The sequence below is a fragment of the Mustela nigripes genome, chromosome 5, assembly GCF_022355385.1.
Source record: "Mustela nigripes isolate SB6536 chromosome 5, MUSNIG.SB6536, whole genome shotgun sequence".
NCBI classification, from domain to species: domain Eukaryota; kingdom Metazoa; phylum Chordata; class Mammalia; order Carnivora; family Mustelidae; genus Mustela; species Mustela nigripes.
This window is the reverse complement of record NC_081561.1, coordinates 62,349,398-62,369,146: the sequence shown is the minus strand read 5'-3', so window position 1 is coordinate 62,369,146 and position 19,749 is coordinate 62,349,398. Positions and strand designations below refer to the sequence as shown.

Here is a 19,749-nt window from a genome sequence, read left to right as displayed (position 1 = left end):
TGGACAGAAGCAAAGCTTCAAAAACCTCAGTCTAAGTTCAACAATGAACTTGGCCCTGCACTACTCCTACCCCAACGATATGAACTTGTCTGTTCCAGAGATACAGAAAAAGTGAAATACTTTTTGAAACTGCTGCCTCCTATCATGCTACAGTGTGATAAGAACACAAGTCTAAAGTACAAAGATTATATTTAACTGGTGTTTTCCTAGTGTTTCAACAAGCCCCTTCTGAAATCCAGTTCTTTTTATGCTTGAGAAAGCAACAAGTCCTACAACATACCCAGAATTCACCCTAGTGAGAAAATCAATAGTAGGTCTGGTTAGTTTAACTTTTTATTTAAGTAGGCTCCATGCCTAATGTGGGGCCTGAACTCATGATCCCAACCTTAAGAGTTGCATGCTCTACCGACGGAGCTAGCCAGGCAGCCCTGTTTTAACTCTTACTACCATAGTAATGGTAAAAGAGAATTCCAGTAGTTTTCCCAATACCTTTGCTCCTGAATCCAGGAACCTATTCTCTCACTGTAAACACCGGAATGTATAAAGTGCTGCTCTCTTAGCTAAAGAAAAAGGGACTAATATATACTGTTCATCCCATTATGATTCCTGCACGATCACAATCCTCTGCAGCTTAATGACACCAAGAAACCTAGCCAATTCCCCCACCCCACCCCAAACTAGAATTTTTTAAGTGGGCCTTTTTCTTAAAAGAGTCATGAAGGATTTTGTTGAGAACCATCAATTTGTTGAGTCATTACTCACCCTAAGCAATTTAGCAGACATTTCATATACATTACTTTACTTGCTCCATGACTGAATTCAGACCCATTTAATCACATATGTTATGTGGTAGACAGAAGAGAGGACGAATTCACCACGAGGAAATTCTAAACACCTCCCTTCCCAGTAACGCTGACCCATAGTTCTTATCTGTTCTTATTTCTTCTCATCCTGCTACTCTTCCCACAGGATCCTTTGTCTGATTCTTCCCCAATTAGTTACAGGCAAATCCTCCATTACCACATCCAGAACAACAGCCATGTGCACAGAACTTCACTGGACCCCCTAAGAAAAAAATATTTATTTTTCCTTTTCTGTCACCACAAATTTCTTGTTAACAATGTTAAGACTCATTTTTGTAATTTAAACAAAACCAAACCCATAATTCTCTCCTAGGATGAATATGACATAAGGATAATACCAAGCAAGCTCACAAATGACAAAAAATGCAAAACTAATTGAAATGTTCATCCTTCCTGAAATTTTTCTTATTAACAGCAGAGAAGTAGAATCAATGCTGCCACCTAGTGGCAAGCTGAACAAGTCAGGTAAGTATCCTGGATCAAAACGGGTCAGAGGCCCAACATCTCTGATATCCTTGCCTAATATGGGGCATTCCACTCCTTACCTTCCTGAATGTGGAAAAAAAAATCACAGCAACATTTCCCAAGCAATCCCTCCTCCAGAATCCCAGTCCCATCATGAGAATACAGCAACCCAAGTCTGGCCTGTAACACAGACTACTTCACATGAAACTTTCTTCAGACCGTTTTCCGTCAGTTCGTCCAGCGCTACGGTTCAGTAGGGATGACAGGAGACCACGAACACATCCACAGCACACATCTGTTCACAGTGTGTACACAGTAATTCTGATATCTGTGGCTTCAAACACCTCTTCAATCATTGCAGATACATTTTCCCATTGCAGACGATCAAGACCACATCCAATTCTGAAAAAGACAAAACAGCTCCACAGATTGTGATGAAGGTACCTAGGAAATCATTTCTTCACCTTCCTTTGGGCTGCACCCATCCAAAGCATAAAGACAAATGATCTGGCCTCACAACTATGGTGGGAGTTTGGAAGTGAATTCCTGTAGTGAGTCACCTAAGGCTGTTCCTAGATAGCCCCAACATCCAACAGCTGTTGCTTCTCTTTTGCTAGTAAGATGCCACTTCTCAGTTGTTTGAGGCTACCTTGAGAAAGTACCTGCGGTGACATGGGAGACTATCATTCTTTAGCTATTAATAAAAACTAGCTGGGATTTTAAAAACACACTTATGATAATGAAATGCTAAGGAAGATAAAAAGAGAGACAAAGGACAGGATCTCTGCAAAAAAGAAATCAAAATGAAATGCTGGGAAATGCCAAGCTGATTGCAGTTCAGGTGAGAAACCTGAGTCAAGTCCACAAAACTCTCCTATCTGGCACCTTTCTTCTAAGATGTTACTCTACTGATCCTCAATATCCCTAGGGGTAAAAAGTTTAAAATGGCTAATTTCATACAGTCTGATAATTAAGTCCCTAAAAAAATTATGACAAAAACACACAAGAGTTTCTGATTCGGAAGACACGAATACATTAAAGCCCAGGGTAAATGAAGGATTTTGTAGCTACATTCATAAGTAACTTGGGGCTTGAAACAAATCTGCACACATGGTCAGCACTGACTCAAAATTAGACTGAAAGGAAGAGAAATGACCCAAAGCCTAGTTCCTAAAAATAAAGTAAATAAAGAGTATATTGCACCCCCAAAGCCATTCCCTTAAGCTCCCAATAGCAAGGATCTAAGACATTACATAAGGGACATATCCTCTGGCTACTACCCACACTGAACACAAGCATGCAGTGTAAAAGGCAGTGGTAATTTACAACCTTCTTTGCACCAGATTAACAAGCTTGGGACACATGAAGTGGCCCAGAAGAAAATCACAATTGCTCAGTCTTGGTTCTTAGGCCTTTACTGCTTCAAGAACAGAGCCTCAGTCTCCTCAGGCAGAAGACACCCAGAATTCAACAAAGGTGATTGACCAACAGGTCCTCCCTATGAAGTAATCTGAAGCAGGGGTGTTTTAATTATCCTGATTCATTCAACCCAGGCTAAGAAACGAATATAATGCAGCTTAAAGGCTAATCACTGGTTCACTGATTGTTAGAAGTTTTTCAATTCAGTTTTTCAATATAAGCCTATATTTTGAGTTAAGCTTTCAAGTTAGACGGCAAATTCCACCACACAATTAAAAGTCTTTATTCAGGGCCTGGGATTTCCTTGCCTGGGCATGGAGAGGTCGGTGACTCCATTCTTCAGACAGTGGGACTTCATGGCCTCTAAACTCTTCTGCAAATTTTCGTAAGTTGGCTTATGTGAAGCCCTTTTCTTGGTAATCTGAGTACAAAGAATGAATTCAAACTTCCATTAGTCCAAAATGACAGCCAAAGAAGAGCCATCACATTCTCCCAACATCCTGATAATTAAAATAAATATATTTCTACAGGAGAGTTTGGAGCAGGATGACAAATGTCATATATTGTCTTTCCCAGTAATGGGAGGCCCTCAGGAAAATCTACTAAAAAAAGCCCGAGAAACCCAGACACTGTCATGTGATAACCTTTCCTTTTCCGAAGAAGCCCAGATTAGCAGGCAGTGCCTATTGTCTATTGTTTTTAAGCAAGGTAGGTCAAAGTCTTTGTGCCACTTCCCCGAGATAAGCAATATATCTGCAACAAGGAAGAACCAATACCACCTAAAAACTTCCTGTTAGGTCTATTTAGAAACCACATATATGCTTTTTGTTTCTCTATAATGAACAAAGAGAAACTGGTAGTGTTCCAAACAAGACTGGAAGTCACACTGGCTTTAAGGAGAACATCCAAAGGCCTCAGGACATGTCCCCACTCCGTGTGCTGTCCAAATCACATATGTAGTGGGTTGGTTGCTCTAAGTAACCCAGCACTATCACCAAGAACCTGCACTCTGCACTCCTTCTGGGGCCTGAAGACCATTGACAGTGAAAGAAACCCACATTGAGGCAAAAGGCAGGAAAAGAGCTAAGTAATACCAGGCACTGCATTCAACAGAGGAGAGGGAGATAACTCCTTTGGGCAATATGTGTTTTGAGACATTACTGGTTCTATCTCATTATAATTAGGAAAGAATTAAAGTATGTGGGACATCCCTAACTTTTCCAAGTCTTAAAACAGAGGCTTTTGGTGGCTGTCACAGTACTCTCCACCACGGAGCTGGGATGCAGCCTTAGGTTCCTTTCTAACCCAGTGCTCCAACTTGATCTGAGTGAGCATAAGATCAAAAGCTTTTTGTCATCTTTGGTTGTCTAGAATCATGATCAACAAATACAGTACAGCCCATGTGTTCACCAGAGCTTATGACCTAGTGAGAATTGACATAGTGAGAAATGACCCCCATCTTACCAAGTAATATATATATCGCCCATCTCTCTTCAGAACAGCCACTTCTCCAGATTTCTTTTCTAAGAAAAAATTATTTAATAGTAGAAGGGTAAAAAAATAAAAAGATAAAAGCACCGATTTGCATTCTTCAATTAAAAAAAAAATCCTTACAGATCTGAGTTCACTTCAGAGCTAAAAATACTTTTCACTTCTGAAGAAACAGTCCCTGTAACACTTTCCTCCTTATCAGCCTTCCTTAACTTCCAGCTTTCTTTATTTTTTGCTCATTTTCCTCTTACCCCATCTTTTGTCCTGACCATATTTTCAAATACACCCATATTCGCTTTAAAAACTTTAATGATTTTTTTCACATACAAAGAGTTATTATGCTAAGCATTGTGGAGAACACAGATGTATAAAAGTTCCTAATTACTAATGAGTTTTCAATGAAGAGACAGTGTCACATTTATAAAGAACTACAATAAAAAACAGTAAGAAATTGTTTTAAATTAATCACCAGCAGAGACTGGCCCAATAAGCCTGGACTGTGATCTCAGCAATTGTTTCAGAAGCTCTACAGGTGGATCTAACACTTCTCTTGGTTTAAAATCTCTGGTAGAAAGTGATGGGAAGGGTCTGTGAGGAAGAGGTTTCTAAACTCCTCTTTGAGAAGTCTAAGTACAATATGGGTAAACAGAGGATCCTGAATGCTGAGTTAATACCTATAGAACCCAAGCTAAACACTTCGGTTAATAAGTGGAGTAGTATCAACAAACTTTTAGGACAGAGAGAGATTAGAAACCTTTATAAGAATTCAAGGTTGGTGTGATAAAGACCCAAACTAGAGGCTACTTCTGTAGAGAAAAACCTGAGTACTTACAAGTACTCAGTGGTTAGGAACCCCACTCTCTGCATGTGTACCTGTCTAATAACTAAAATATAACAGGAGATCAAGATGCTCTCGACAGGGCAGACTAATTCAGCGGTTTTTTAAAACTCACGTTGATTTAACAGTTCCTGCACCCCTCCAAATTTCTTCTTGAAGAGGACAGCTATCCCAGCACCCATTCGACAATCCTCACTGATACAGTGGGCTAAAGAGTCTGTTTTGGGGCATGCAAAAAGGTCTCCTTTCACATAAGTGATCTAAAATGTCAAAAGGGAAAGAAAAGGTTTTATTCGATACAGAAAAACACTAAGTTGTTTCTTTCATTTCCCTTTACTGAACCTCCCACCACTGTCCCTCCGTGATTTAAAACCCGACCTGCAGAACTTAAGGAACTACAACAAATTAAAGTGTTTGTAAAAGGAAAGTGATGCACGGTTTCTGCCTAGGACTGTATCAGCCCTTCTGAAGTAAATCGGCTGGAGCGGGGCGGGAAAGAAAGACAATTCAATTATTGCTTTAATTAAAAAGTGTTTATGCTTTTGACCTCAATTATTCTTAATTTCAGTTCACCAATAAGTTAATAGTTGTTACGCACTCTGCTTCCTTCTGAATCTTCATTAGGGCTGCCGGCCATGATATTGAGTTGCTATTTCCAGAACTTAAGTGTCTCTTCGGCTCTGAGAAGGAAAAAAGGAAGTAAACATGCTTAGGCGGCTGAATATATTCTATTCAAGCTGCTCTGGTTACCCACTTGGCAATTTCTTCCCCCACCATTTATCGCTGAATGTGAGCTCGTTCAGCCTCTAGGAAGTAATACAAAACTCCCCTGGGGCAAGGATGAGGAAGAATGGCTAGGTCCAGAGGCGGCCAGCCTCCGCTCGAATTTCGCGCTTTCCTGGAGCGCCCCGCTCGGCCGGCGAAGAGAAGGCGGTCTCCACGAGGCGCCTCCTCCTCTCTCCGCGCCCGAGCGAGGCGCATTGAGGACAGTCTCCTCTTCTCGGCCTGACCATAAAAGTATTTCCCCAGTGGGTGTGGCCCACAGGAAAAAGGGAGGGACTTGGCCACAGTCCCGAGAGCCGCAAACGAAGAGTGTCCGGACCAGGGGAGTGTACTGCCGAGCCGCCAGCTCTGAAGAGGGAAAGCAAGACTCTCAAGGAAGACTCGTCCCCACCGGCTCTTGGGGGAACAAGGGAAGGAGTCTAGAGAGGCCTCCCATTCTGTCTCCTACCCTAGGGCGGGTCAGCGAGGGCGTACAGCCTGTCCTGGGGTCCCGGGAAAAGGAGCAGAAAGGCTCGCTCAAAGCCTCAACGTACCGGGGTTACCCTTCACCTGGAAAAGAGTCGGCCGTTGCGAGGTCCCGCCCCGCGGTGACGGGCTCCAGATCCGGCCCTGGTAGGTGGGAAGCAGCAGACGAACCTAGACGCGGAGCCAATCCCGCCACAGCCCTTAGTGGCACGCACCTAAAATGGCCGCCCACCACCCAGGAGCGGGGCGGAAACAAGCCCCTCTAGCTAGCCCGCCGAACTCCCACTCTTTGGTAATGGCCGCCGGACTTCCGGCGGTAAAATCCGTGGAATGTCCCGCCGCCGTCCGGGCATGCGTAATGAGACAGCCCACCGCAAGTGGGGAAGAACGGCGCTTGCGCATGAGCCCCAGTGGTGTGTCTCCAGCGGCCGCAGAGAAAGGGGAGGGCACTTGGCAGAGGAGATAGTTAGCGCCTGCGTAGTACTATGTTTAGGGCGGTGTTTGAGTTCAAGGATCTGGCGCGTCTAGAAGGCGCCTGCGTATTCCTTTAGCCGGCGATGGTGTCAAATCAGGGAAGTGGGCGTGGCTTCAGGACACGCCTGCGCGGTGCTCCTTCAACTGGGGGTGGGGCAAGCCCGATGCTGGGGTTAGGGGGCGTGGTCTCAGAGGCGCCTGCGCGGAGGCGGTTGGAGGGAGGCCCGATTCCCCTTTGTTCGGGTTCGCCATTTTGCGAGGCAGCGGCAGTGGCGGCGGCAGCGGCGGCTGGAGCCTCTGATTGGGTTTCGGGGTCCGGTACTGGAGCCAATCAGCGCGGGCAGCGAACCGGGGGAGCGAGGCACGGTGAGTGTGAGGAGCCAATATCCAGCGGCCCAGAGCCGGCCCCAGCGCCCCGATTGGCGGGTCTCGCTGACCACTCAGGAGAGGCCCAGGCGCCCGTCGAGCCCCGGGAGCCTAGCTGAGCCTAGCCGAGCGGGGCGGCCGGCGGCCCTGGCCCCGGGCCTGTGAATGTCCCGGGCCATTCTCGGCCGGGGCCTGCAGGGGGCCGCCCCGCGCGAGGATGGCGCCCTCGGGAGCGAGCATCTCCGGGTTCACACTCTTGCAGGGTGCCTGTGCCAGTTGGGGATGCCTCCCCGTTCTCCCGATTCTTAAGCCCAGTTTGTCAGGCCCAGGCTCGGGGTTGGTGGCCTGCCTGCCACGAATGCCCCTACACTCAGGTTCACGCACGCCCGGGGCTTTGGCGGTCTTCTCCAGATCGTTCCAGTAAAAAAAAACTGAAACCCGCCCTTGCACTCTCCGTGCTCCAGCCCTCGGGACGGGAAGTCTCCCGCGGGGCCCGCGATCCCCAGTCTTCCGAGAGTCGGGTCCGCCTGTCTGCAGTACCCCTGGGTCGCGAGTGAGGCCTGGGGAAGGTACGCGCCGCGGCCACAGGGCCCGGAGTGCGGCGGGGAGAGGAAGCCAGCCCGTCCCCGCCTTGGCTCTCTGCGTGCCCGCCCCCGCTGTCTCCCGGGCCAGGGGAGGGGGATCCGTTAGTGCGCCCACTCCCCTACCCCGCCGCGCCCCTCCTCTCAGCACGCTCGTCCCGGGTCTCCGGCCCGGCGCCGTTACCACCCCCTTTTGGCTCGTCATTTCCTCTTCTCCCCGCCCCGCTCGCCCGGGCAGAACCGCACACCTCCGTCTTGGAGTCCGACCAAGCGGTCTCCCTTTCTTGTCCTGGCTGTACAGCCGCCAGTGCATTCAGTGCCTGGAACCTCACTTCTAGAAGATTGCCAGCCCTGCGCATTCCTTTTCCCGGAGGCTGCACAACTTGTTTCTCATATTATTAGTTTTCCCCGTTGCTCATCTTGCGAACTCTCCCTTCTTTGGGAATGTAGAATTCTTTTTTTTTTTTCTTTTTCCTTTCACTTTTCGGTGTCACTTTGCATGTGTCAGGCTTGACTCGTTAGTTCAGCCCACAGCCATCTCTTGATTTATTATTTTTGTTTTTTAAGCATACTTTCTAATTCCATGTTAACGTTTTCTACTCAGGTATTTGTAGAAACTTAACAGTTTTGTGGGGTTTCGTTAGGGTGAGAACTCTTTGACAGCCATGTCTCTAGCAATTAGTATGTACCAAGCATCACTTTATATGCTGGGGAGAAAGTAGGGAGAGGTCAGTTAAGGATCGTACTGCCTGGTGGAGATTAACAAGTGAACAACTAAATAATACTTAAAGTTTAGTGCTATAAGGAGGCCAAGTTCAATTCTGTGAAGTTACTGGTGTGTGAGAACTAACAACCTCGGTGTCAGACTCGATGTTGCCACACTTTTCATTGGCCTTAAATGACAATAGAATTTCTTCCGACAAGAAAGAATGGAAGGGCATTAGACACAGAGAAGAGCATGTGCAGAGACACCAAACTGCGCTGTGTTTGAGGGGAAAGGTGGGGGAAGTCACTGGACAGTACTCAGGAGAATTGAGGCTGGAAGGCCCAGGTGGTAAAAGGACTTGTATATCTTGATAAGGGATTTTCAGAAATAGTTGGGTTTTGGATGTTCAGATGGAAGAAATCCTGGGGTGTGTTTTTTTCTGGGGTCTGAAAAATGAATTTCTGAACTCTGGGCTTCTGCAGTACAACAGTAGCTGAATTTGGGGGAAGAAAGGAAGATTTTTCTCCCAGGACTTTAAAAGTTTTTATTCATGTGAATCATCTTCTAAGTCGTGGCAAGTGCACTGGGTCTTAAGTATATGGTGCCCATTTTTATGATCACATTAAAGGTCATGAAACTGACAAATTTCAGAAAACTCTTCCTGGTCCAGTGCTCTCTCCACTACTAAAGCTTCGAAGAGGGTTTTTTTGTTTTCAGTTTTTAGAATGCATTTGATGCGTTCAGATATGTTTTTTGGAACATATTTGTTTTCCAAACATTGTTTTAACCTTGGTATGTAAAAATGGATATATAGAGCCTCTTTAAAACCACTGGGCACTTTCACTAGACTTTTCTTAAAGGCAGTTACAAGTTAGAGTCTGGCTGCTCTTGTGCTAAACATCTCTAAAGCCTCCACCTGTCTGCAGAAGAACTTCTTTGCCTGGAATTTCAAGAAGTAGTATTCTGGCCTCTAGCTTTCTCTTGACATGGGTCCTTTTAGCCTGCTATTCATATCCTGAAATTTCTGTTCTTGTTTTTATGCTGGCTCTTCATGGAGAGTACTCCGCCCCTCCCACATCATCACATGTATAAATTCTGCTCACACTGTGGACCGGTCAGGTGCTACATTTTCCTAAAGCCTTCCTTGACTTAACCTATGCCCAGGTGGAAGAAATGCCTCTTCTCCCTGTTACTGATTTACCTTGTTTCTCACTTAGGGTTCCAGTATAGCTTTTTACTTCTTTACCAAACTTAAAGACTCTTTGAAGTTAAGATCTTTATCAGAGTTTTCTTCTTATTTCTGAAACCTTCAGGATGGTGTCTGGCAAATGATGCCTCATTAGTGGAGACAAGGAACAAATAAGGAACTCCAGTCTGGAAATCCCTTGGACAGTAGGGAAGCTGGACAGTCCTTAGTTCTCTGGTCTTTTATCAAACACAGATGAGGACCCATTTGTTGAGTTGTGAAGTCACTTTAGTGGGTGATGCTGCTATTTTTTTTTACAATACAGTAGGAAGTATCTGTGCATCTTATGTTACATAAAGATAAGCACTTGTGGACATTTTGTTGCAGTTACTTTTTTTCTGTTAGCTGTGCAGTGATTTGTGGGCAAGAAGATTGAAGGCATTGTTGCAATCTTTACCTGGTAGGGATTGTTAAATACAGTAATTCCAAAGGGCTTTCACATGCTTATGGTTGAGATTTGGAAGTTTTAGCTTTTTTTTTTTTTAAAGATTTATTTATTTGATAGAGAGAAATCACAAGTAGACAGAGAGGCAGCCAGAGAGAGAGAGAGAGAGAGGGAAGCAAGCTCCCCGCTGAGCAGAGAGCCTGATGTGGGACTCGATCCTAGGACCCTGAGATCATGACCTCAGCCGAAGGCAGCGGCTTAATCCACTGAGCCACCCAGGCAGCCCAGGAAGTTTTAGCTTTAAAATGTGTAGGGACACGTAGAATGGGTTACTGGTAGTTAGCTATGTTTAGGGTTCTGCACCTTAAAGTGGGGAGGAAGAGGATTTTCATGCTAGCAAGAATATACACACACTCTTTGAGAAAGAAACATCCAAAACTATGTTAGGATCGAGAGCTAGACTGAGTAAATCTGGCTGACTTAATTTTTTTCAAATGTTGGACAGAAAAGCAGTGGAGGATACACAATGTCATGTTGTATTGCAGTTTTGCTAACTGAAGCTCAAGGTAGTAGGAGCACATAGCTTCTGTGAAACCAGTTGTGTACATATTCACCATTATCAGTCTCAGTATCATGTTGCAGCCTGAATCCCTCATTCATCGGAAAGAAAAATGCTGTTAGATTGAGAACTGCTTCCTTTTTTACCCTTCAATGTACAGTGGATTGAAGTGTTTTTATTACTAGCATAAACTAGTTGGGAAAATCTGCATGATGTTCTGTTTTACTCATTCTCGTATCCTTCATAAAATAAATTTCTGGAAATTAGTGGTCATGGAAAAAAATATCATACAGGAAAGGGATTTGGGCAGGGGAGTAGATGGTGGAGTGTTGAAAGAAGACGTTCCTTCATGATCCCAATTTTTAAAATCAACTTTATTGAGATACAGTAAGACATAAAGTAATCATTTTTTTAAGTGTTCATTTTGAGGAGCTTAGGTTTATATACCTATGTGACGACTGCCATGATAAAAATATATAAAACATATTCATCACCCCAGAAAGTTTCAGGTGCTCTATCCTGATCAACTTCCCACCCCTATCCTGCCCTGCCTTTCCAGTCCCAGGGAACCACTGATCTGCTTTCTGTCTCTAGATTTCTGGGCACCTGGGTGGCTCAATGGGTTAAGCCTCTGCCTTCAGCTCAGGTCATGATCTCAGGGTCCTGGGATCGAGCCCTACTTTGGGCTCTCTGCTCAGCAGGGAGCCTGTTCCCCACCCCACCCCACCCCACCCTGACTGTTGCTCTGCCTACTTGTGATTTTTCTCTCTCTCTCTCTCTCTGTCAAATTTCTCCTGCATTTTGAGTTTCATGTAAATGGAATCACTTACACTCTTTTGTTACCAAGATCCTTAATTCTTTAATTTTATTAGTTTATAAACATAAATACATTGTAGTGAAGTTAGAGACAAGGTAGTTTAGGGAAGACCATTTACTTCCCTGGCAGAGCCATTTAGTGTTGCTGAAAACTTGATTTCTCTACTGTTCCAGAACCTCAGGAGCCGACTTAGTCAACTGGTTCCGAAGAGAACTGGTGTAAAAATCAAAGTCATTTTGTCAGTATACAATGAGAAATAACAAGTTCATTTGTGTTACTGATCATATTTGGTTTCTGTTGGCGTATCTGTATGTAAATCCAAATTATAGTTAGATAGTTGCTTGGTGAGCATTCCATCAGAGCAAGGGTAGTGAGTTAGAGAACCATATGGTCACAGAACAGCATGCAGTGATGGCACAGTCATCCTGTCACTTATTTATGGCTCTTACACTCTTACTCTGCATACCATTTTGGTGATGAGTAATAAGCTATACACGTATTTTAGTATAAAAATTTTCAGACATACAATAAAGTTGAAAGAATTTTACAATAAACCCCAGCATATACCCATCACCTAGCATCTCTTGTTAACACTGTACCATATTTGATTTATCAGGTATCTCCATCCATTCATATATCAATCCGTCTTATTTTTTGATGCATTTCAGGGTGAATTTTAGACCTAAATATACTTCTTCCTAAATACTTGCACATGCACTTGAATATATTTTTATTTCTCTCACACCATATTGAGACAGTTTACAAGTGATTAATCTCATCTACCATGTGTGATTTTATGGAGAGTAGTGCATTTCTTTGCCTACGTAATGTGCAGTTCATTTTAGCTCACATAACTTTATCATTCGAATTTTAGAATTTATGAAAGCCTGGAGAAAAATTGGGGGTGAAGATTTATCTACATTTTGATTATATATACATGTACCTTTCTCATACTTCCAAGGTGAATTACTCTTTGATGGTAATTGGTATAATTTTGGTAGTTGGTATAATTTTTAAATTTTTGAGTCAAATTTATCTAAGGTTCTCAAGTACCATTTCTATTTATCTAATTGCATCCTTATTTTTAAAAAGTCTTTAAGTGAGCAGGATTAATTTGACCAAGGCCTGAATATTTGATAATATTTAGGGACTTACTCCTTTTCTAATGTTTGAAATTATACTATAGAAACGATATTGTGACGTGATGGTAACGACAAAGGAAGAGTCCTTCCTCTTTAGAGATAAAGTTAGAATTTTGGAATAACAGGGGCGCCTGAGTGACTCAGTCGTTAAGTGTCTGCCTTCAACTCAGGTCAGGATCCCAGGGTCCTGGGATGGAGCCCCCTGTCTGGCTCCCTGCTTGGCAGGAAGCCTTCTTCTCCCTCTCCCACTCCCACTGCTTGTGTTCTCTCTCTCCCTGTGTTTCTCTCTGTCAAATAAATAAAATCTTTTTTTAAAAAAAGAATTTTAGAATACTACAGTGTCTGGTATTTACTTTAAAATAATTCAGGGGTGGGTAGAAAGTAGATGAGGTGTGTAAAACAGGATTGACCATGGGGTAAGAATTAGAGATGGCTGTGGGGGCTCATTAATGATGTTCTCAGTAGTCTCTCTCTCTCTCTCTTTTTTTTTTTTAAAGATTATTTATTTATTTAGAGAGCATGCATGTGCACGCATAATCAAAGGGAGGGACAGAGGGAGAGAATCTTCTTTAGATTTATTTAGAGAATGTGCACTAATGTGGGTAGGGGCAGAAGGAAAGGAAAAGAGAGAATCTTAAGCAGACTTCATGCTGTACATGAAGCCCAAAGCAGGGCTTGACTTCACGACCCCAAAATCACAACCTGAGCCAAAACCAAGAGTCTGACACTTAACTGACTGAGCCATCTCGGCCGCTCCGATAACTGTTCTTGCATAGGTTTGGAAATTGCCATTAAAAAAAAAATTAAAATTATATAATAAAGGGTAGAGTGGAATTAGGTCTATTAGGTTGGCATTTGAATGTAAGAGTGGGGGAAACTTAAGTTCTTTCTAGAGAAACTTGTAGCCTTAATATGTCATGTAAAATTTTTCCTTCTATTTATAAACATCATTTTTGCCATTAGTATAGCTTTTTATTTCTTGCTCTGGATTAAAATGCAAATTCCTAAACCTTCACTTGAGCTTTCTTAATACTACTTAATGGAGATTTTGATAAGCAAAATGGCTAACTTCACGTCTGGGTAATTTCCTTACTAAATAATAAGCCATGAAATTTTACATTGCAGACCATGTGTAGCGAACTAGAGTAACACATTTGGTATTTTATTGGCAGGCTGCAAGAATGTGCTACAAAATAAAGAAACTGTTTATCTTCTAAAATACGCGTGCAGACCTTAAAACCAGTGTTAAATAGGCCTTGTAAAAACGTGATATTGTGGTTTCATGAGTATTCCTAAATTTGAAATGTTCCCCCGGTAGTATTGAAGGTAAGGCTGCCAATCAGAAATGACTAAAAGCACTTTGAAGACATGTGAAATGGCATTATGGTATTGTTGGCCTGAGTGTGCCTTGTAATCCTAGTTACAAATGATGTCAAAAATGAACGTTTCCTGTTCTCTTACCCTGTTTACTTTCTAATAAAGCACAGCATTAAGTTATCAATGTTAATCATCTGGCAAGGCTTTTATTAACAATCTCAGTTTCTTTCCAACCCTTCTAATAGGAGTGCATTTCGCAGTCTTCTAGGATCTCCTGAGTGAAACTCACTGTGGACAGGATTCTAACTTGGAGGGATCATGGAGCAGTATACAGCAAACAGCAATAGTTCGACAGAGCAGATTGTTGTGCAGGCTGGACAGATTCAGCAGCAGGTATGGAAGTACAACTGCTTTAAACAGCACAGCTTTGGAGCACCACTCAAGTGGGGAATTTATTTAGAGGTCCCAGATCTTACAAATAATAGGTCTGGTGACTTGTGCCAGAATGCTTTTTGAAGATTGGTTGTGCTGGGATTTCTTTCATGAGCTCTGTGTTCAGTTCATGACAACATAAAATTCACTCTTCTCAGGAGTCTTGTGTAATACTGAATTGCCCATTTCATTTTGCTTAAAGTCAAAACCTGGTCTGTTCTCAGATGGAAATGTGGAGGGTTTTGTTTTTGTTTTTTCTGGATTCAGTTTTGTTGTTTCTCTTCTTGATTAAACTAGCTTTGTGATCTTTCAAGGCTGTGGCATAGTGATAAACCAAGATAGTCAGTATCCAAGAAACCCACTCTTCTTTGATTTGATCCATCAGGGTGCTTATTCTGAAAAGCTGTAGTTCAACATGAGGTTAATACTTAGCCCCTCTTACGAATAAGCACATACTAGAAAGGAATCCCCTGTTGGTTTATTCCTTAATAAGATAGATTGCTTTTTTAGATTTATACAGAGATTACATTTTCTGATGCTCTCTACTAGCTTTTTATTTTAGTAAAAGTTTGTGTTTCTCCCTAGAAGAAAAGATATTCATTATGCATCTATTTGACCTTAGGCCAAGATTGGGGAATGTTTTGTTTCCAAAGGTAACTTAGAGAATACAGAAAGGTAGATGATAGGGAGTGCAAAAGCTGTTTTGATGGTAACTTGTTCCTAGCTAATGATCAAAGGAAGCAACTTTTGATTAAAAGAAAGTAATTACTTAAAGGCCTTCGCTAGCTTTTCCTTCCACACGCAGCTGCTATGTCTCTGGCAGCCTCCTTCAGCTGCCTGCTTGGGGAAGGGGATTCCACAAAGGGCCTTCTATTCACAGAATAATCGCCCTGATGGATAAAGTCTTTTTCTGTCAGAATTTATCATTAAAGGATATAAAAATTAGGTTAAATCACTGAAAACATTGCTTCTAAGGTAATCCAATTGAGTAGAAGTTATCTTAGTTTTGGGCCATGAGAGAGCAGTGACCAGCATGAAGATGATTTTGGTTCACAGTGATTGCTTCATTCTTCCTATCTGGTCATTACATTTAAGTCCCAGAAATTCTTCACTGTAGCTTCAAAGCTGTAAAAACCCGATAACTTTGTTGTTGTGAACTCATTTGAGGAAATAAAAAGCATTAAGATAACTCAAAGCAGAAGGATCAAATGCTTATTTCTGGAGGGAAGGAGTTCATTTAAAAAAATTGTGTTAATGATGGACAACTATTGTTTTTGAGTCATGGAAATGTGTTTTGAGTTTCACTCTGGGGATAGAGGGCTAATATCTTTGATCCTGCTGCCATGACAAAACAGCTTCAGTATAGGGAGTCTCTACAGTTTTGAAAGTCTTTTTGGGTGGGACTGTTGAAAGAAGATTCCCTCCCTCTCCCACAAGAGGTAAGGTGATCTCATATCTTGAACTCTCCATTTCCTTCCTGACACATTTCAAGCTCTTCCTGTTCCTGTTCTCAGCAGCAGGGTGGTGTCACTGCTGTCCAGTTGCAGACTGAGGCCCAGGTGGCATCCGCCTCAGGCCAGCAAGTCCAGACCCTCCAGGTAGTGGTGCCCTCTCTGATTCTCTGTAAGCCCTGCATGAACTTCTTCTGTCCTCATGTCTGGTGCTGTTTGTGGTAGGATCTCAAGGAGGAATGGCAAAGCCAGTTGCATGTTTTTGATGCTGTTAACTTGTGTTTGAGGCTTTTAAGATTCCAGTTTCCCCAATGTTTCGTGCCTAGTTGTGTAGCGACCCCAGTATCAATTTTCTAAAATTGAATTTGGCGGTTGTGTTTCTTTGGGAATACCTGGGAAGGAAATGGTATAAGCGACGATAAGAAATTCTTACAAGTGACATTAAAATCTATTTAAATCTCAAGCTCTATGATCAGAATGCACGGTAAAATTCCTATTTGTATTTATCATAGTGGAATAAAAAATAACTAGGGTTAGATTATGTTTTATTTTTATTAAAAGGGCAACTCAGCTGCAGAATAATCCTTTTACTTTGCAAGGTTTATCTGATCAGTGAATCTTGTTAATCTCTTAGCTGCTGCCTTTTCACTACCTTTCCTGAGGAAACCATGTCCAGTTTTATTACTACATTTGCAAAGATTACCGTGTATCTCTTCCTCAGAAAGAGGTGGAATATGCTTTCTATAAGTCTTAGGTGTTACAGCCTATAAGAATTCTTAACTAGAGCAGTTCCCTAACATTATGTATTGCCAAGCTAAATATCCTAAATTGGGGTTAGATTTTGGCCAGTGCCTATGTAAAAATGAGAGTAAAGCCCAAGTTTTTTTTCTGTCTGTGGGTTACTTTGATGAAAATGACTCTGTTTTGAGAAATTGACAAAATTTGAGTGCCCTTCCTTTTTTCCTCCATTGAATGGAAATGATTCAAAGTAGGACTTAGAATGTAGAACTGGCATCTTACTTCAGTGCTTTGAAGCACCTGGCAGTTACCTGCCCCTCATCGTAATCGTTTCAGCCCTACCACATGTAGTAACTGATGGTAATATGCAGTTAGTTCTGGACATAAATTAGACTGAAAAAATGCTGAGCTTATAGGTACTCCTAAATATGTTCAAATCTCAGAGTTCAACAGCTTGTTCTTCATGTTTTCATGCTTGCTTCATCTTATTGATACATAAAACAGTATTGTCATTAACCCCTTGTGGAATGGGAATGTAACATGCTCTTAACTGTATGGCTTCTTGTCTGATGCATGTGTCCTTGTAATCATTCATATGTTGTAAACACAGTGGGCTCCTTGGAGTCTCAAATGGTTTATCATGTATACATTTAGCATGTCAGTGAGGGGAGAAATTCAAGATGATGGGTAGTCAGAAACTTATGAACAGTTGGGCCTTAAAATTTATGTTTCTTACTTATGTAGATTTTATTTAAAAGAAATGGAAAGACTTTATGTAAATGATGAAAACCTTTCCTCTGGGGGTCTCATTATTTTGGAGAATTTTTAATACTTCTTGCAGTTACTCATTTAATAAATATTCAGAACAATCCTTTCTGATGGAGTATATGCAAACATTGGTGTAGCAAAGGGAATTTAATTTGATAAGGAAGGGAGAAAGCATGAGAGAATCAGATTGTAAAGTCCTTTGAAAAGTAAAGGGGAATTTCTCAATGAACAGTTTATGAAACTTAGGGTTTAAATGTTCCTAAAGATTCTGATGCATTTGGTGGTGGTGGTGGTGATGAGGAAGAGGGCACCTTAATAGCTAATCTATTCATCTAGGGAAGACTGACCTTTTAACCAATTACTGTTATTTGAACACACTTTTCAAGGGAATTAAGAATTAGAATTCATATTTTAGTCATATGAATATTCTTGTGTTCTGTTACAAATAATTCCTCAAATTATTCCTCAAGGACAGAATCTGAAAATGAAAATTTTGGACTTGTAGCTATTCTTTTGGACGTTCCATTTCATTTCTAACATGGCTTGTTTTTTTGGCTTTCGGAATGCAGTCAGTTAGCTAGGTGTTTTTTATATTGGGATTTAAGATGTTACAGAGCACGTATATAATGCCCTGGCTTGTAAAGTACTGTTTACTCATAGGAGCTTGAAAGTTGGGAGTTTTTTGGTACACTTGAGTGTATTAATTCCCATATTTATCACTGTTTCTTTTAAAACTAAAACAACTATGCAGATATTGGAGGGTCCAGTGTGAGGAATTCACCAAAGAGCTTGAAAACTGATCAGAAAATATTTCTAGGCCTTCCCTAGTGGGCTCTTGAAACAACCATAGGACTAGAATTCCCAGAGTGATACAGAGAATAAAAGTTGTATATTTCATTTATGCTTGAGAGACTATAGGGAGAAAGGGTCTTCTGCATAAGGTTCCAGAGCTGCTTGCTACCCATCCTTCTGGAGTCATTACTATGTGGTTTGATTTATTCCTTCCAGGTTATGTAGAATTTGCACTCACACCATCACCACCATCAGCCTTCCCTCTCATTGCCTCCTCTCCAGCCTTTACTAGAAACTATACCTGAATGATAGTCTCAAAAGGCACATAGTCTGGATGTTTTGATTAAGTGCTTCTCATGGATTTAGCCTGTATTTGATGACAAATGCCTTATGTCTGTTGAGACTTCCTCAAGACCCTGGATATACTTCATTATATCTGACCTTAAAGTGTTCAATTTGGCGTTTAGTCAAAGATAGAGCATTTTTAAAGAAGATAACTTAAAGACAGAGACTTGAGACTTACTTTCTTAGTGTCTCTTCTACCTTTTCCCCCCTCTACCAAGGCAACAGAATAGTTCCAGTGATTATCTTTGGTAAAAACCATTTTGTGTCTTAGGTTATTTCATTGTTCTTATCTTATTTCCTTCTAGGTTCAGGGGCAGCCATTAATGGTACAGGTCAGTGGAGGCCAATTAATCACATCAACTGGCCAGCCCATCATGGTCCAAGCTGTCCCTGGTGGACAAGGTCAAACCATCATGCAAGTACCTGTGTCTGGGACTCAGGGTTTGCAGCAGGTGAGCGTTGCAAAAAAATGTTCAGACAGAATATCAGAGTAACAGAGTAGAGGTTTTAAAGAAGAGCTTGTTAGAAACTGTTTGACTGTTGATTTGGCATTTAATCATTTGCCACCCTACATTCACAAAATTAGTTAATTTTCTGCTTTTGTACCACAAGTGACAAAAGAATTAAAGAAATTGGAATGTCTCTGGTAAGGACTAAAATGTTAGGTATGATCTTGAATCAGTATATAAAGAATACAAAAAGATGAGAGTCCAGTTTATTAGAAGTAATTCATTGGTTTGATCTTCTTTGGAACTTCTGGCAACTGAAAGAATTTATAGTGTGCCTCAGAAATTAACTGTTCTTGGTCAGGAAGGTTATTTTTTCATCACTTGCTAGATAATCCAAATTATAAATTACTTGGAAAAAAATGAAAGAAAATCTGAAAATGAAAATTTTGGACTTGTAGCTATTCTTTTGGATATTCCATTTCATTTCTAACATGGCTTTTTTGGCTTTCAGAATGCAGTCAGTTAGCTCGGTGTTTTTATATTGGGATTTAAGATGTTACAGAGCACGTATAATGCCCTGGCTTCTGAAGTAGTCTGTTTACTCATAGGAGCTTGAAAGTTGGGAGTTTTTTGGTACACTTGAGTGTATTAAAAAAATAGCTACAAGTCCAAAATTTTCATTTTCAGATTTCATTTCATTTTTGATATGATATTTTGATATGATATTCATTTCATTTTGATAATATGGATTATCTAGCAAGTGATGAAAAAAAAATGCTTCAGTCCAAACCCATCACACACACCTAAAGCTGTACTTAGAGCAAAATGTGTAACCCTTAAATACTTCTTTTATTCTA

General features: G+C 41.6%; 2 protein-coding genes across 12 annotated transcripts in view; one reads left to right on the top strand and one right to left on the bottom strand.

Moving 5' to 3' along the window:
- Positions 1–1,066: 1,066 nt before the first annotated feature.
- On the bottom strand, positions 1,067–6,778 carry OARD1 (O-acyl-ADP-ribose deacylase 1). 4 transcript variants are annotated; one of them, XM_059400521.1, is made up of 6 exons: positions 6,409–6,778; positions 5,675–5,756; positions 5,192–5,336; positions 4,212–4,270; positions 3,056–3,168; positions 1,067–1,730 (listed from the first exon to the last, which is right to left on the bottom strand). In XM_059400521.1, the coding sequence occupies exons 2-6, from the start codon at positions 5,711–5,713 to the stop codon at positions 1,628–1,630; spliced, it is 459 nt and encodes a 152-aa protein (XP_059256504.1). In that variant the 5' UTR covers positions 5,714–5,756; positions 6,409–6,778; the 3' UTR covers positions 1,067–1,627. The 4 variants fall into 4 exon arrangements, with proteins under 4 accessions (XP_059256504.1, XP_059256503.1, XP_059256506.1 ...); XM_059400520.1 differs by having other exon boundaries at positions 6,393–6,776; XM_059400523.1 differs by lacking the exon at positions 6,409–6,778 and adding an exon at positions 6,308–6,397.
- Positions 6,779–6,975: 197 nt separating this feature from the next.
- NFYA (nuclear transcription factor Y subunit alpha) overlaps positions 6,976–19,749 on the top strand; it is a 29,033-nt gene continuing 16,259 nt past the window's right edge. For 2 of the 8 annotated variants that reach the window (XM_059400516.1, XM_059400515.1), the window contains exons 1-3: positions 6,979–7,164; positions 14,178–14,310; positions 18,749–18,895. In XM_059400516.1, the coding sequence (XP_059256499.1) occupies positions 14,236–14,310; positions 18,749–18,895 (222 nt within the window). In that variant the 5' untranslated portion in view covers positions 6,979–7,164; positions 14,178–14,235. Of the gene's footprint in view, positions 7,165–14,162; positions 14,311–15,863; positions 15,951–18,748; positions 18,896–19,749 lie in introns of all 8 variants that reach the window. The other 6 variants (XM_059400513.1, XM_059400514.1, XM_059400511.1 and 3 more) reach the window with 6 other exon arrangements.